This window comes from Syngnathoides biaculeatus, chromosome 7 (genome assembly GCF_019802595.1).
Source record: "Syngnathoides biaculeatus isolate LvHL_M chromosome 7, ASM1980259v1, whole genome shotgun sequence".
NCBI classification, from domain to species: Eukaryota; Metazoa; Chordata; class Actinopteri; order Syngnathiformes; family Syngnathidae; genus Syngnathoides; species Syngnathoides biaculeatus.
Genome location: NC_084646.1, coordinates 15520686 through 15535596, shown reverse-complemented (window position 1 = coordinate 15535596; position 14911 = coordinate 15520686). Strand labels below are relative to the sequence as shown.

Sequence of the window (14911 nt, the reverse complement as noted above, 5' to 3'; positions counted from 1 at the left end):
CAACGCATGTCTAACTTGAAGCAGCTAATTTCATGCAATCACACAAAATGGCCTAAAAGTGGAGAAAATCGCTGATAGCGGATACATCACAGGTGTCAAACTCAAGGCCCGGGGGCCAGATCCAGCCCCCTGCATGGTTTTATGTTTGACACCCGTGGTCTAAATATTATACATTACACTGGAGGTGTGTTAATCATTATATAGAGAAAATTATTTCAGATGGTGTCCAATTGATGCAACGTGTATTTATTTTTATTCTGTTCTACTAGAGGTGATGGGTTTGCAATTATTTGTGGAATTTAGACATTACGTTTACAGATTTATGTATACATTAAATTGTGTTTGTGTGTGAGTTAGAGTGAAAGAGAGGCAAAGAGCGAATGTGATGGTGCAGGGTTTTAATGTGAGCCTTATTTCGTAAGACTTTTATATACGCACATGCGAGTTTTTACTTAAATCAGCTCATCTTTTGAGCAGCGTGTGTGTTTCAGTTCCCGGATACCCATTAAGCTGTTTGCCATTATGGCTTGTGCAAATATTATTTTTTTTCTTGGCCTACACTTGCTGCCTTCCTGCCTCGCCAAAGGTCACAAAATCATCCGAATTACCACAAATCCCCTCGATAGGGAAAAAAAATAATAAATAAGTCAGGCAACCTGTTACCGAGCGTGGCAGCTTGTCGTCACTCCAGCGACCGGCCAATCCTTTGGAGCAGAGGCGTGGCTTGCACTCGCCGCACGCCTGCTCGCAGCTCCTCAGCTGCGTGGATCCTGAATGAAAAAGCGAGCGAAGCGTTTCCCTGCGTCTTGTGCTCCGGTCCGCTGCTCCCCCCCCATGCGAAAGTGACGAGCGATCTGACTCGGGGCTCTACGTAGTTTGAGTCACTGTGTGCCACACCGGGAGTGCCTATGGTGACGTCGGGGCGGTTTTCCCACTGAGGAGGTCAGTCAAGCAGAAGTTGATGGAGAGAGCAGAGCAAGAGAGAAGGAGGCAATTTTAAGCCCCTCTGAATCTTTCATAGGACAGCTCTCCGGCATCAAACTGCGTGCACGGACTGGGATCAGGAGTCGGTCCTGGGATGTGCTCTTAGCGGGAGCCGAAAGTGACACAGAAACCCAGCCAGAAACAATTTAGCAGTCACCCGGAGCTGGAGGGTGAGAACCACTGATTTCTGTCCTTCAAGGAGTTTGATGCAGGATCACTGCTTTTGTGTCAGCTCCTCTTGAGAGCCTCAGATGAAAGGACGACCAGCAGAAATGCACAGCGCAGCAAAGAAAGGGAGTGGGCATGACTGCTGGCTGGCTAATCCCTAACCCCCTTAATAACACCACGGAGGCAAAGCAACCACAAACAACACAAAAGGTATGCATGTTGGCCTTTTCTGGTGTGGACGTATCCGACCGACTTGGGCTTGTTCCTTTCTCTGCGACATCGCCCCATCTGATCAAAAGGAAGCCTAAACCTGCTTTCTATGAGCAGCTGATGTGACGGACTTTGGACAGATACTGGTTGAATTTCAAAGAGTCTGTCACCCGGCCCACGAAGATGTCCTCAAACGAGCTGAGTGTTGAGATGGACTCCTGCATTCGGACATTCAAGGAGCATATGCATCTCGAACTGGAGCCCCCCAAGGTCCCGGGTGTAGTGGGAGGGAAACGGGCCGCCACATCCCCTAAACTTTCCCCGCGGAGCTCCCCGCGGCTCTTCCGCAAGTTGATGGTCAACAAGAGCATCAGACAGAGGCGACGCTTCACTGTAGCGCACACCTGGTAAGGCTGATGGGCGGGGTGGGTTGGGGGGTCAAAGTGAATGGGGAATTGGGAGGAATGGACGAACCACGTTAGGTGCAATGGAGGGGACATAATTACAGTAAAGGATGAGAGAAGGAAAGACATCCACTGAGGACAAGATAATGGTCAAATTGGTTATAATTGCGAGAGATAGCCTGGAGATATGAAAAAAGATAAAACAAAAAGAGGGATGAAGCGTGGAGTCCCAGCGGGAGAAAGAAGAGTGGAGGAAATATAATTCTGTAGGCTGAACTAGTGAAGAAAAATGGAGCAAATAATTACTCATCCGACATTAAACAGCTAAATTACAGTAGATTTAGATTGGAATATCCTGTCACCACGAGAGAGACCAACTGAAAATGTGACAACTGTCTGGTGATTTGCTACTAAAATAAGAAATTATGTAATCTAATGAAAATCGCATACAGCAATGTACAAAAGAACTGAAAGAATTTACCCAGTACATTTAGGGTAACAATTTGCAGCCACTTTAATTGGGTAAATTTTAAATCACTTTTTGTGAACAATATCTATAAAATACAAAACATGGATAAAATTTACTCTGCATATTTTGTGATTACGTAACGGCCGAGCGTGGGAGAATACATGACCCCGATATTTTAGCATGTATACTTTCTGGTCCTCATCATCCATGTTCTTTGATAGTATTTTGATTTACCTGATGTAAGTCTGCCTGTTTTTGGCACTCAGTTACTGGACAATGTATAATACATAAATAATATAATATAATATAATATACGCTGTATAATACTCAGTTAGTCAAGCAGTAGGATGTTTACGCAAACGACTACCACGAGCACGGCAGCAAAATAATTTTCCACACAATCCACAGACAGTTTTATTTGCGGCCGCACACACCACTAATTACTCATTAAGGGATCCCACAACTTACAGGTTGGGACTCGTGAGACGTCCGCTCTACTACATGCGCTGATGAGGCGATGACGCCTCAGCCAATCAGTGGAGCGTGCATGCGTCACATGATGTGTATTGTGGTACCCAATGGCTTTTAGGTAGATTTTACTCCATTTTTCTTGGTAACACTTTTTCCTGTTGTCAAATAGGCCTGTGTGGAGTTTGCATGTTCTCCCCGTCCCTGCATGGGTTTCCTCCGGGCTCTCCAGTTTCCTCCCAAATTCCATAAACATGCAACATTAATTGGGCATGCTAAAATTGCCCCGAGGTGTGATTATGAGTGGGGCTGTTTGTCTCAATGTGCCCTACGATTGGCTGTCAACCAGTTCAGGATGTACCCCACCTTCTGCCCGTTGACAGCTGGGATAGCCTCCAGCACTCCCTTCAACCCTGGTGAGGATAAGTGGCGAAGAAAATGGATGGATGGATGGATGGATGTTTGAGATGGGTAGCTTATGGAATCTGAAGCCTCTTAAAATATACAGCAAAGCAACACAATAAAATGTGCATCCTATACCCTCATGTATACTGTACTGTATGTTGTCAAAACCGTATGTCTAAGCATTCGCTTTTTAATACCGCAAGTTACATTCACACATCTTGACTATAAATGAAAAGCTTTGCCATTTTCCCCATCTGTCATTGTCAGATAATCCGACACCCCGACCCGTAGTTAGCTGTCACCACTGTGGATGTGAAGGAACTGTTTGTGTTATGGATTAGTGAGGGGTGTGTGTGTGTGTGGGGGTGGGGGGGGTGTAACTGCTAAGGTCTACTTTTGAGCCTCAGGGTGACTCTTGTCCTTCCTTTAAGAAAAAAAAAAAAAGTGCACATCTCCTTGTGTTTTCTCAACATTGTCAAATCGCTTTCATAGGATTTATAAAGGTGAAGACAATCTACCAAAGCAGTAATCAGCCTATGATGAAGTGTGCTTGTCATTGAAATGGGAGGGAGGTAGCGTGTGTAGAAAGGAAATGAGTCTCGATCCGTATCTGTTCCTGAATGTTGTGGCTGCAGGCTGGACTATTTGTGTGATGGAAATGAGATAACACACTGCATCAACGTTTCTCTGTGGAAATGGTATGGCAAAATTAGGTAATGTACACGTAATATACAGTACAGTATGTATCCAAATGCATCTGTGCACGTTTGCATCTTGCTGTAACACTATGTTCGGTCTTTAATATCCTCCTACAGTCTGACTCGCCTTTTCCTTTGTCAGCTCCAAGGGACTCGTATCGCTTTATCTCTTCTTGTATCCCCTCTTTCTGAGCACAGAGGGATCTGTGGGGGTTTGGTGGGTACGATCGGGAGGGGGACACACGTGTGGAAAAACATGAACAATTTTAAAATCATCCACGCCGTACGAGCTTGACTCTGGGATGTCACAACAACCATGAAATAGTTCCGTTCAGCCGATTAATAGTCATGCGTATGACAAAGTGCCTTTAAACACATTTTTGTGTGACTGAAAAGAGTGGCAGAAAACAACAACTTGAATAACAAATGTACAATCGCAAAGGGGGTGATATGTGCTTACGCACACATTATCTCCTTATGGGAAACCCAGTAATGTTAAATATACAGTTCGCCCGATTTCAGTAATTCTCTTTTGCCATAAAATTGAATTTTTTTCTGACAATTCAGTGTTCTGTTGGCTCAGCCCCTAGGAGATGCGCAGGATGCAAGCAAATGTCATGAGCAAGCATAATATATAATAGAACAGTTGTGGAAGACTGAACTAAGACAAAGTAAGTGTTTGTGTTGCTCACAACTTAAAAGATTTTCCCAAAGAGGTGAGAATGCTGTTGTAAAATTAAGCACAGAAAGTAGTGTACTACGGTATAATGAATATGAACATTTTTTAGTGTCTGTCAAGGTGGCAATACGGGTTTTTTTTTTTTAATTGGCAACAAGTCTCCCAACTCTTTTAAAATTATTTTTTTTTCTTTTCAGCAAAACAACCATAGTTGAAAATTGAAAATGCATTGCACTTATGTTGAAATGCTTAACTTTTTTCCTACTAAATGCTCATAAGTACAAGTAACACCTATTGCATACCAATTGCAGAGCACAAATAAACAACCATTTGCACTGACACTTAAGAGCAATTCACAGTCTTCCAACAATCTACCACGCATGTTTTCGGAAAATATGGAAGGAAACCGAAGTACCCAGAGTAAACCCACACAGGCACGAACATGCAAACTCCACACAAGCGGGGCCGGGATTCGTACCCCAGATTCTAAGAACTGTGAGACAGATGTGCTAACCAGTCATCCGCCCGCACGGAAAATCGATTTTGTTTTCAGCCATTTTCAAGCTGTAAACTTTGATTTTCTTCAGCCGTGGAGTATACGTTCTACATTTCTATTGCTCATGCAAGCATTATTTGCCCCTGGTGAACTCCTAACCCACTGGCACTCAGACAAAGAGTGTTCTGTTTGAGCCAGTCAGCTGTTCCCCTGTCTCTTTCTCTGTCCATCTCAGTCATTTTTACGCTCCCTTTGTCTCTCTGTGTCTTCGTCACAGTTTTTATTTTTTTTTCCCCTGTCTGAGTCTTCCTTTATGCCACTTCCACACTTGCCGCTGTCTTCGTTTAGTTTGTTTTCTCGTGTCTTTGTTTCTGCTGGCGGACTTTCTTTTTGCTATCTCCTTTTGTCCCTCTTCTGCTTTTGTAACACAAAGTACCACGTGTGTGTTGGAAATGTTTGATGGGCGGCTGGCTGGGGCCTCGGATTTTTTTTTTTTCCACGCACACAAAACTACGTCAAGACGTGAGAGGGGAACTGAAGGAAAGTAAGAAATGGACATGGATGATACATGCATATCTATCACTTCTAAATTACAGGAGAAAATAGAAGTTTGTCACACACAGTACTTACTAAATGAATGAAACTTAAATGTCTACCGACATTTTAACATTTATATTGTTGTGAAAATTACATACAATATTATTCACTTCAATATCTATACGGGAAAAATAAATGAGTGGACAGCGTGTCATCCATGCGCAAAGTTGCGGAAGTCTCACTCGACATCTCATTGGCAGCGATATTGCCTGCAATGTCATTTACAGATGTCACACTGGGACAGTCGTCATTGAGAAGACACTGTGGCACCTGCTATGGCAGACGAACAACAGAGATTTCCGGATTTTTCCAACTCCCCTTCCGACACGGAATCTCATTTCGAAGAAGAGAAAATCTCACAATTGAGTGAAGTGCCTGGGGCAATATTAGCCTATTTTTGGAGCCATATTTTGATGATACGTGGCTCACTTGTAACTAACAACAGACTGACATTATGTAGCGTATTCAGGAGGACCCATGCCAGGCGAAGTAACGATTCAGGGGTGCCCCGACACTGGTGGCCAGTGGAGAAGGATTACGTCACCCCCCCCATGTATTATTTTCTTTAATAGCTCTATACACACCTACCTGTCATTTGGAACCTACAAATCTCTCGTCCTTTGCACCTGTGCAATCCGTTTTTCCTGACGAACCGGGTCTTTTGGAAACGCGTGAAGAGTGAATCCATCCTCCCGAGTGTTCGAGCAATATCCAGCAATACAACGAGACGGCATTTTGGCTAACATGCAGGAAAAAACTGAGACTTTTCTGCCGGTAAATCTGGTATAAACGCACGAACCCGCCAGTTTGGAGGTCTGTAAAACAACGTCACTTCCTGCTTCTTCTCTAAAACGAATGCCTCGACAAGATTTTCATGGCGGGAGATGCAAAAATGGATACACGGCAACATCATGACGTGTGGTGAAAAAATGGATGGGAACATGCAAACGCCACACAAAAAGGCTGAGGTGAGATTCCAACCCCTGGAGAACATTTTGAATGTACAATTTTTGAATGATTTTAAAAATAATAAAAAAAAAAAAAAACAACCTTGAAAGAGTTAAACCAAGAGATGTTGCTCCACACAAGTTGTGTTTTTGTCCATCCGCCTCTCTAGCTGCTTATTGGTTCTCATCCTGCACCCCTCACATTAGTTACTCTCTCAAAATCATCCAAATGCACACACGAGGGAGGACATTTACATCAAGACTGTTTCTCTGGAGACAATATTTGCACCCTTTACACCTTTCTGCTCCCTTTGTTAGTGAGAATGTCTAAATATAATAAAACAATGAAATTGTCACTCACCCGTCAGTCTTGAGCCCTGAAGACTGTCATGTGATAACGGGTAATTTAAATAAATTGGACTTGGTCCGTCGCTTCCATCATCATCGTGTTTGTACGCTTTCCACAGCGAGCAGGCATTGAGGGTCCTTATATCACAATATGATATATATTGTTATATTGCACTGCTCTATCAGCTGTGGTTTCTCTTGAGGTTTGTTTTGCTAAACATTTGACTTTCTGTTTTAGCTCAATCTGCTGCACCTTAGATTACTTTCTGGAAAGTAGTACAACATAGTGTATAAAACCTCTTTCACCTTCACCATCCTCATCTTCTTTCCCTGTGTCGTCTTGAATCTCCTCTCGTGACCTGGTTCAGCGCCCACCATTTCTATCTCCTGCCTTGCTGTGCTGAATCAGCCAAGCACAAAGTCAACTATTAAGGATGGCTGAGGGAGTGCGATGACTCTCTGAGTGTGTGCACGTGTATGTGCGTGCGTGTGTGTTCCAATAGCTATGAAATGATCATCTTAGCTGAGATTGGGGGAAAAACGCTTGTGACAAGTGTGTCCCCGTTTCAAACGTGGACGTAAGACGCAAAACGTGGCCCATTACATTCCTCACATTGATCACATTCATAACTTTGATTATTTTTCTTGAGTGGTGGCACAGGGCCTTTAGAAAAGTAGCACAATGTCATTTAATTCCAGTTAAAATCTATTAACGCCTTTGTACGTCAGTTGAGTTAAGGGTTTGATGGGTTAATTTTGCTTGCTTAAATCTATGCTATCGAACATATTGTACCATATAGAGCTCGTGCATGTGACGTCACCATTTTCACAGAGCGATATTGCCGGTCAAACCGAGCTGCTCGACATTGTGGGGGACATTGAACCGGAGGAGAATATTTACAATACCCGAGACCTGTTGTGCTGTTGGTTGTCACAACAGACGAGACAGATATTCAAAGCGATCATTCTATGGAACACCAGCTGAAAAGACCAGAAAATATCGATGAATTTCGGCAATTAAACATGATGGATGGTGCCCACCCAAAATACACACACGTCTCTGTAGCGATCGCTTCATTTCAGGTAGGAATTATTCTTCTCAATGTCAAATGACCAAAAAGCATTGATAATGCCAAGTTGGCTCTTTTGAGAACAATACGTGTTTAAAAAAAACAAACAGGTTTACAGAGGTTAAGCGTGACCTCAATCGCTTCCATGTACGTTCCATGGAGATGACTCCGTCCTCTTTTTTTTCTCCAATCATAGTTAATTAATGCGAGTTTGTGTAAAACCACGGGTCCTTTATTTAAATATTGGTATTGGTATTGAATACTAGCTGAAAAGATTGATTGATCCCGGCAAAGGTTAAGGTGTCGCCGAACACACTTCCGCGTTCACAAGCCATCAAAACCGTCACTTTGTGGCATTTATTCCTGATGAGAGCAGATCCAGCAACAAAGTATTCGTATGCGTCCAGACTTTTCTACGCTTTTAAACTTTTCCGTGTAAATCTCAACGACTTACTCATCAGATCCTTGTGTAGATCCAATTGTCCAAGACAAGCGGAAGTGAATTAAGAGTCCAATTTCTTATCGGCAAAACATTGATTTCGGCATTAAATACGGATCCTCTATGACAAGTGTCTCTCATTTTTCCACGTACCTTCGTTTATTATCACCTTCTAAATTTTCAACAGTATCGGACAAAACTCTGAGTGTCGTCCTTTAAGACGTATTTTCGTGTCGTCTCCAATCGACTTAAAATTGAGCAATTCTTTGCTTGACCGGCAATATGGCGATGTAAACAAGTCACGTGATTTTATGACGTAAGTGCAGGAGTTCTACACTTAAAGTACTGTCACTCTGAATGGAACTATCCATTTGTGTGTTTTCCAAGCCGCTTATCCTCACAAGGGTCACAAGAGTGCTGTAGCCAATTCCAACTGATGGAGTGAATTGCTCCTCACTGGGATCTCGCTCCTTTTTTTGTCGTGCTCTGGTATATACTGTCTACCAGAAGAAAGACTCTCCCATACGGATCAGAAGAATCACTTTTTTAATTGTCCAAGTAATTAAATTAAAGGGTATTGTCTAATTTGAGTCAGACAAGTTATCCTAATTGAGGATGGCATTATTTGCGCCTGCTTTAATCTTAGAAAATGAAATTTATCATATCCATCCATCCATCCATCCATCCATTTTCTTCACCGCTTATCCTCATGAGTGTCGTGGGGAGTGCTGCAGCCTATCCCAGCTGTCAACGGGCAGGAGGCGGGCTACACCCTGAACTGGTTGCCAGCCAATCGCAGGGCACATGGAGACAAACAGCCGCACTCTCAATCTCACCTAGGGGCAATTTCGTGTCCAATTAATGTATTGCAATGCATGTAATAATGCATTGCAATACATCTATCATGAGTTTTTTTTCCACTATATTTTCCATCTACTGGCCTCCAGAAAGACTATAAAAATAGATCTCATCTTGATTGCCGACTCTCACATTAGCTGAAAGAAAGTGCTGCATCATCCTTATTTTCTACGTTAGTTATCATGTGCAGCAATGCAGAAGTGACGCAGACCTACATAATGCACTTTGTCCTTATCTGATGGAATGGATGCATACTGACTGCATGGGGACACTCGGGCCACTGGAGCAGAAACTTTTCAACCATTTTTTCTGCTCTGCTTGAATAGATAAAGAACTTACATGGAATTTGATCACTTACGTTGTCAATGGAACAAACAGTACCATTCAGAATTAATTTCAGCCTCATTACTTACTTAAATATCATTAACTTAGCCCCTTGAAAGATCGAGATCACTTGAAAGTGTTTTATTAAATATGACAGCAAGCGGTATAGAAAATATTCCCATGAAAATGTTCCAGAATTAGCCGCTGTTGTTTATTGGTGCTGTGGCGCAATGCAGGTAGGCAGAAAATGGGACTGATTTCCAGGTCACAGATATACAATTTGATTTGAGGTGCTTCCTGGGCCTATGTGGTGGCCATCTTGAATGTTGGGCAGCAATGTCACGTTTATATCGACTTTCTATCTAGTATGCAGTGGCATAGAGAGAGAGAGAGAGAGAGAGAGAGAGAGAGAGAGAGAGGAGTTTTTTTTTTCCCTATCCATTCACCTTTGGCAACACATTTAGAACCAGGAAGCACACTAATTCCTTGTGGTTCCTGAAAAGGACTCACCTTTGCTGAGTTCTCGACGTCAACAGTCTCATCATGGTCATGATCAGCCAGTAGTCAATAAACAAAAGCAGATACTCTCTTTTTTTTTTTTTTCCTTTTGCTTTGGTGGTGTTCAGACTAAAAAATAGGCATTGTGTGGCACACATCCTGACTTACACGCATCGCAAGTCCAAAACGGTCTGTGAATGTAGAATTCAAAAAATTATGAATGAGTGAAAAAGAGCAACAATGTCTAATAGAGTTCCTGTGTTAGTGGCAGCATTAAAACATATGCAACTCCATAAATTTCTTACTCGGACAGAATGGAAAAATACGTCTCATGCAACCATTTTGGTAGAAGGCTCGAGCCCTTACGCTAAATCAGACGACTTATTGGTATCATGATCAACAAATAAGTTCCAGCTGCTAACAGGGTTGTGTATACAGTATGTGTGGGAGAATATATGTAACTCGTTGGAGTACATTTTCAACCCGTCATGTTAGTTTGCATAATCCTCATCTACTTTACTTCTCTCACTTTGTCTGTGTTGATTTTGTTCCATTAGTCTTTACATTGAGTGCGTGTTTTTGTCTGTGGCACGCATGCATGTGCAGTACACGCTCAATGATCGTTTTTTCCGTGCACTTCCTGTCTCCTTGACTCATTGTCACCACTGCCCTTTGGGGAACCGCCACCCACACACTCATATTCTTCGTGAGATGCAGTGTGTGTGTGTGTGGTGTGTGTGTGTGTGTGTGTGTGTGTGTGTATGTGTGTGTTTGTGCATGTTCACGTCTGATGAACTGCATAACACTGGCTTCGAAGTTTGTGCCGCTTGTTTGTCCGGGCAAAATACACACGGAAATATTTATTAAACTAGGTAAAATCATTACAACACACACGCACGGATGGGAAATTGAACTGTTTGTAAAGCATAGCCACAGTTGCACAGGTCTCACGTCGCATCCCAACAGCTGGAGGCCAGGCCTTCATCTAAATATTATTAATTCTTTACTTAGCCGGGTAAAAGCTTATTAAGAGGTTAAAATCTCTTACTCAAATGCCAAGAGACAGCAGAAATTCTGCAGTGCACAACACAACATTCATTCAATAAAAAAAAAAAAAAAAGACTTAAACGTGAACAGAGATATTAAAATGTGTGGCACCTCTTTTGAGAAAATGAATAATCTTGGATAAAATTTGTTATTGTGATATGTTTAGACTTCATTGTCAATGGTCCATAATATCATCAAAAGATGTTGGGAATCTGGAGAAATCTCTGCACGTAAGCTGCAGAGCCCACATTGAACAGTGAGTGACTTTCCTTCCCTCAGGTGGGGTTGCATTAAAAAAACGGCAAAGGATTTTACCACATTGGTGTGGGAACACCTCACAAGACATTAATTAGTGCATGTACTGATGACCATCTAATAGAAAACCATTCATTTGTTCTCTGTTGCCATCCATCACTGGCATAAATAGATGAACAAAGATACATTCTTTATTGTACCATAATTTTCGGCCTACAGAGCGCACCTGGTGATAAGCCTCACCCAGTACATTTGTAAAGGAAATACCATTTGGTACATACATAACCCGCACCTGTGTAAAAGCCGGAAGGACCCACATTGAAACACGAGATATTTACAAACAAAGACGGTACACAGAAAGAGTTTTCAAAGTTTTAATACCTTTAGCTTAGCTTAACATAGCAACAACACGGTAGCACGAACAGAGCAGGTAAAAAACAAAACAAAAAACATGGCGGCTACACAGTAGTAACAGAGTAGGATAGCACTAACAGGGCCGGTTAAAAAAAACATACCTAAATCACTGAGACGCGGCAGTAACACAGCAGCAATGCGGTAGCGCAGTGCTAACAGGGCCGGTTAAAAAACATACCGGTAAAAGTCACCTCCTCGGCACATATATTCCACGAGTGTCACTCTTACCTTTTCCGCTCGAGTGCCCCCCTTGTGGCCGTTAGAAAAAATGCACAAATCAGCCGCATCACTGCATAAGCCGTAGGGTTGAAAGCGTGTGAAAAGAAGGTCTGAAATTACGTTAACATTTTTTATTGTTTTTAACGGCACGTTGTCACAGCTGTAATGTGTTGGCCTCACAGTTCTGAGGACCCAGGTTCAATCCCACCCCTCCCTGTGTGGAGTCTGCATGTTCTTCCCGTTTCTGCGTGGGTTTCTCCAGGGACTCTGGTTTCCTCCCACATCTCAAAAACATGCAACATTAATTGAAGACTCTAAATTGCCACTACGTATAATTGTGAGTGCGGCTGTTTGTCTCTGTGTGCCCTGCGATTGGCTGGCAACCAGTTCAGGGTGTACCCTGCCTCCTGCCCGTTGACAGCAGGGATGGGCTCCAGTACTCCCCGCGACCCTCGTGAGGATAAGCGGCTAAGAAGATGGATGGATGGATGGATGGATGGATGGATGGAAGAACCCGGATATAGAGTAAATGAACAGGTCATTTAAATAGGCTTCTTGCTCCTTCTTGTGATCGGATCGGTGATTGGTTATCCTTTCTTGTAAAACTTGCTGATCGTGTAAAGCCTAAAAAAATAAGCCGTATTTCATATTTTGTACAGCAAAATGGTTCCACACAAATAATACTCAGAGCCCCCATTTTGCATGGCGATGCAGCTAAATAGGACAGGTTGAAAGAAAATAATGAAATAAAGGATGTATATTAGGATCTAATATATTCCGATCCTGTCTGGAAGGGAAACCATTTGAAGTTGGAATTGTCGCTAATTATGCTTGTGTGTTGAATAAATGTGACCTGTGTGTGTCACACATTCTCATGTGGCTTGCGTTTGTTCATGCTGTGATGTTGGCACTCACATATTGGCACCCCCCCCCCCCCCACATGTTCCTTCCAGTCGGTGTGCTATAACAGATGATGGCCCCTGTCACTTTTGCAAGTTTTCTATTTCACAGATTGATCCTCAGGTGAATATGTTCTGGGAAACTGCTTGTTTGAAGGGATTTTCATGTTTGAGAGAGGGAAATGTTTCTCTTCCTCCAAGCTGCAAAGACGCTTTAGATGTGAATCGGCTGCCGCTGACAAGAAATATGCCAGTTTGAAGGGCTTCAATGTAAAAATATGATGTCTCTCAGCAGTAAAAATGGAGTCGAGCCCACATCTGCTTTCTTTCATATGTAGCTTTCTCTATATATTTTTTTCTTTCTTTTTTTTTTTACTCAGTACTCTTCCCACTTTCCACCAAGTTCATCACATGATTTTGTCCTTGGTCCATTTTCCACTCATGAAACCTTTCTTCCAGCACTGCTTGTTTATTTAATGTCATGGTGATTTACACTAACTGTTGGGCTTGACTAAATTACAAAGATTAGAACACGCATACGGTTACTGTCAATGTTTCAGTACACCACACAATTACATTAGTCTTCCAACTCTCCTGGGTGCTCTTGGAATCTTTTAAAATTACAAATGCTGTGAGCAGGAATACCAAGTGAATTGTAGTGTGTGTCTTATGTTATTATGCACATTTGTGTACCGTAATCTTGTTGAGATTTTTCTGATACCCTTAATGTTGAGCCATTATAATCACTGATGAATGTTTGGAGAAAATAGAAAAATCTTGAAGGTTTCATCGAATTAGCAATCCTGCTGCGTGACCGTGATGATCTTTTTCATCAATTCTGTCTGCTCTGCTGTTTATGATTCCTGTTCTTTCTTTTTTTTTTTTTTTTTTTTTTTTGGTGAAACACAATTCAAGTCCGTTTTTACTTAGAAAATGCAATTAAATATATCTTACAGACTAAAGATGGCATATTAACAAAAAGAAAAGTATGATGATAGTATTTTATATTTTATTTGGATATAAATAATACAAGATTTGAAAGTATATACTTTATGAGTTGCGTTCATGTAATGAATATATATTAATTTAGAATTAATTGAGCATTACTGACAATCACTTGCAGAATAAAGGTCCCCCCTGCCCCATTTTTTTTCCGTTGTATGGCCATCTGTGAAAAGAAATGCATTTCAAAACCCGGTAAATATGAATTTACAGCAAGACTAGAGGTGGACAAACCTGTGGGCTCAGGGGCCACGTTGACCTTTAAAATTTGACAGGTGGGCCAAATCACAAGCAGATGCTTCCATATGGAAAAAATAAATGCCAAAAAATGCATTGTAGTGTTAATATTTACTTACAACGTGAACTGTGTTCTTTATTTTTTTCATTTTTATTTTTTTGTCCGTGCATCAAAGTCTGGTGTTACTTTTGTTGTGGCAATTGTCAGAACAACAGAGTGGCAGTAATATCATTCATCCACTACAAAAAAAAAAAAAAAATCTGTACCCATTACTTGGTAATGTACACTACACAAGTTACAGTTACATCAACATGAACCAATCATTTAAATATTAGTGTTACAGGAGTAGCTTAGTGCAGAATTGCCGTGACAACACAGTACAGTTAGTACCTAAACATAAACAAGCACACTATTCCCAGTACACTTCTCTAAAGACTCTAAACTGACAGATAAATAGAGGGATGCCGATTGTCCACTGTCACCGTTTAAGAAAACGTGAATATAAGTAAAGTTGTGATATCAGAGGCACACAGACACACACACATAAAGCATTACTCCCACCACTGTAATTCTGATGTGAAGTGCAAGAAAAAGTGATAAGATGACACAACTGTTTAACTAGCAAAGCTGTTGTGTGATTTTCGGCAGGAATAGCATTTACTTACATGATGTTGTTAAACCAGCTCACAAGCCGGCCTACAATGAAGTTGAAATTTCTCACTTTTCATTGTAAATGTTATTTACTAGTATTGAACATCCTTCAATTAGGCAGTCC

General features: G+C 41.7%; 1 protein-coding gene across 2 annotated transcripts in view; it reads left to right on the top strand.

Moving 5' to 3' along the window:
* Positions 1-14911, top strand: part of pde4ba (phosphodiesterase 4B, cAMP-specific a) — a 148417-nt gene that overhangs the window by 37799 nt on the left and 95707 nt on the right. The window contains exon 1 of one of the 2 annotated variants that reach the window (XM_061824516.1): positions 832-1769. The exons of the other annotated variant lie outside the window; for it this stretch is intronic. Coding sequence (XP_061680500.1) covers positions 1546-1769 — 224 coding nt within the window. The 5' untranslated portion in view covers positions 832-1545. Of the gene's footprint in view, positions 1-831; positions 1770-14911 lie in introns of those variants that run through there. 2 annotated transcript variants of the gene reach the window in all.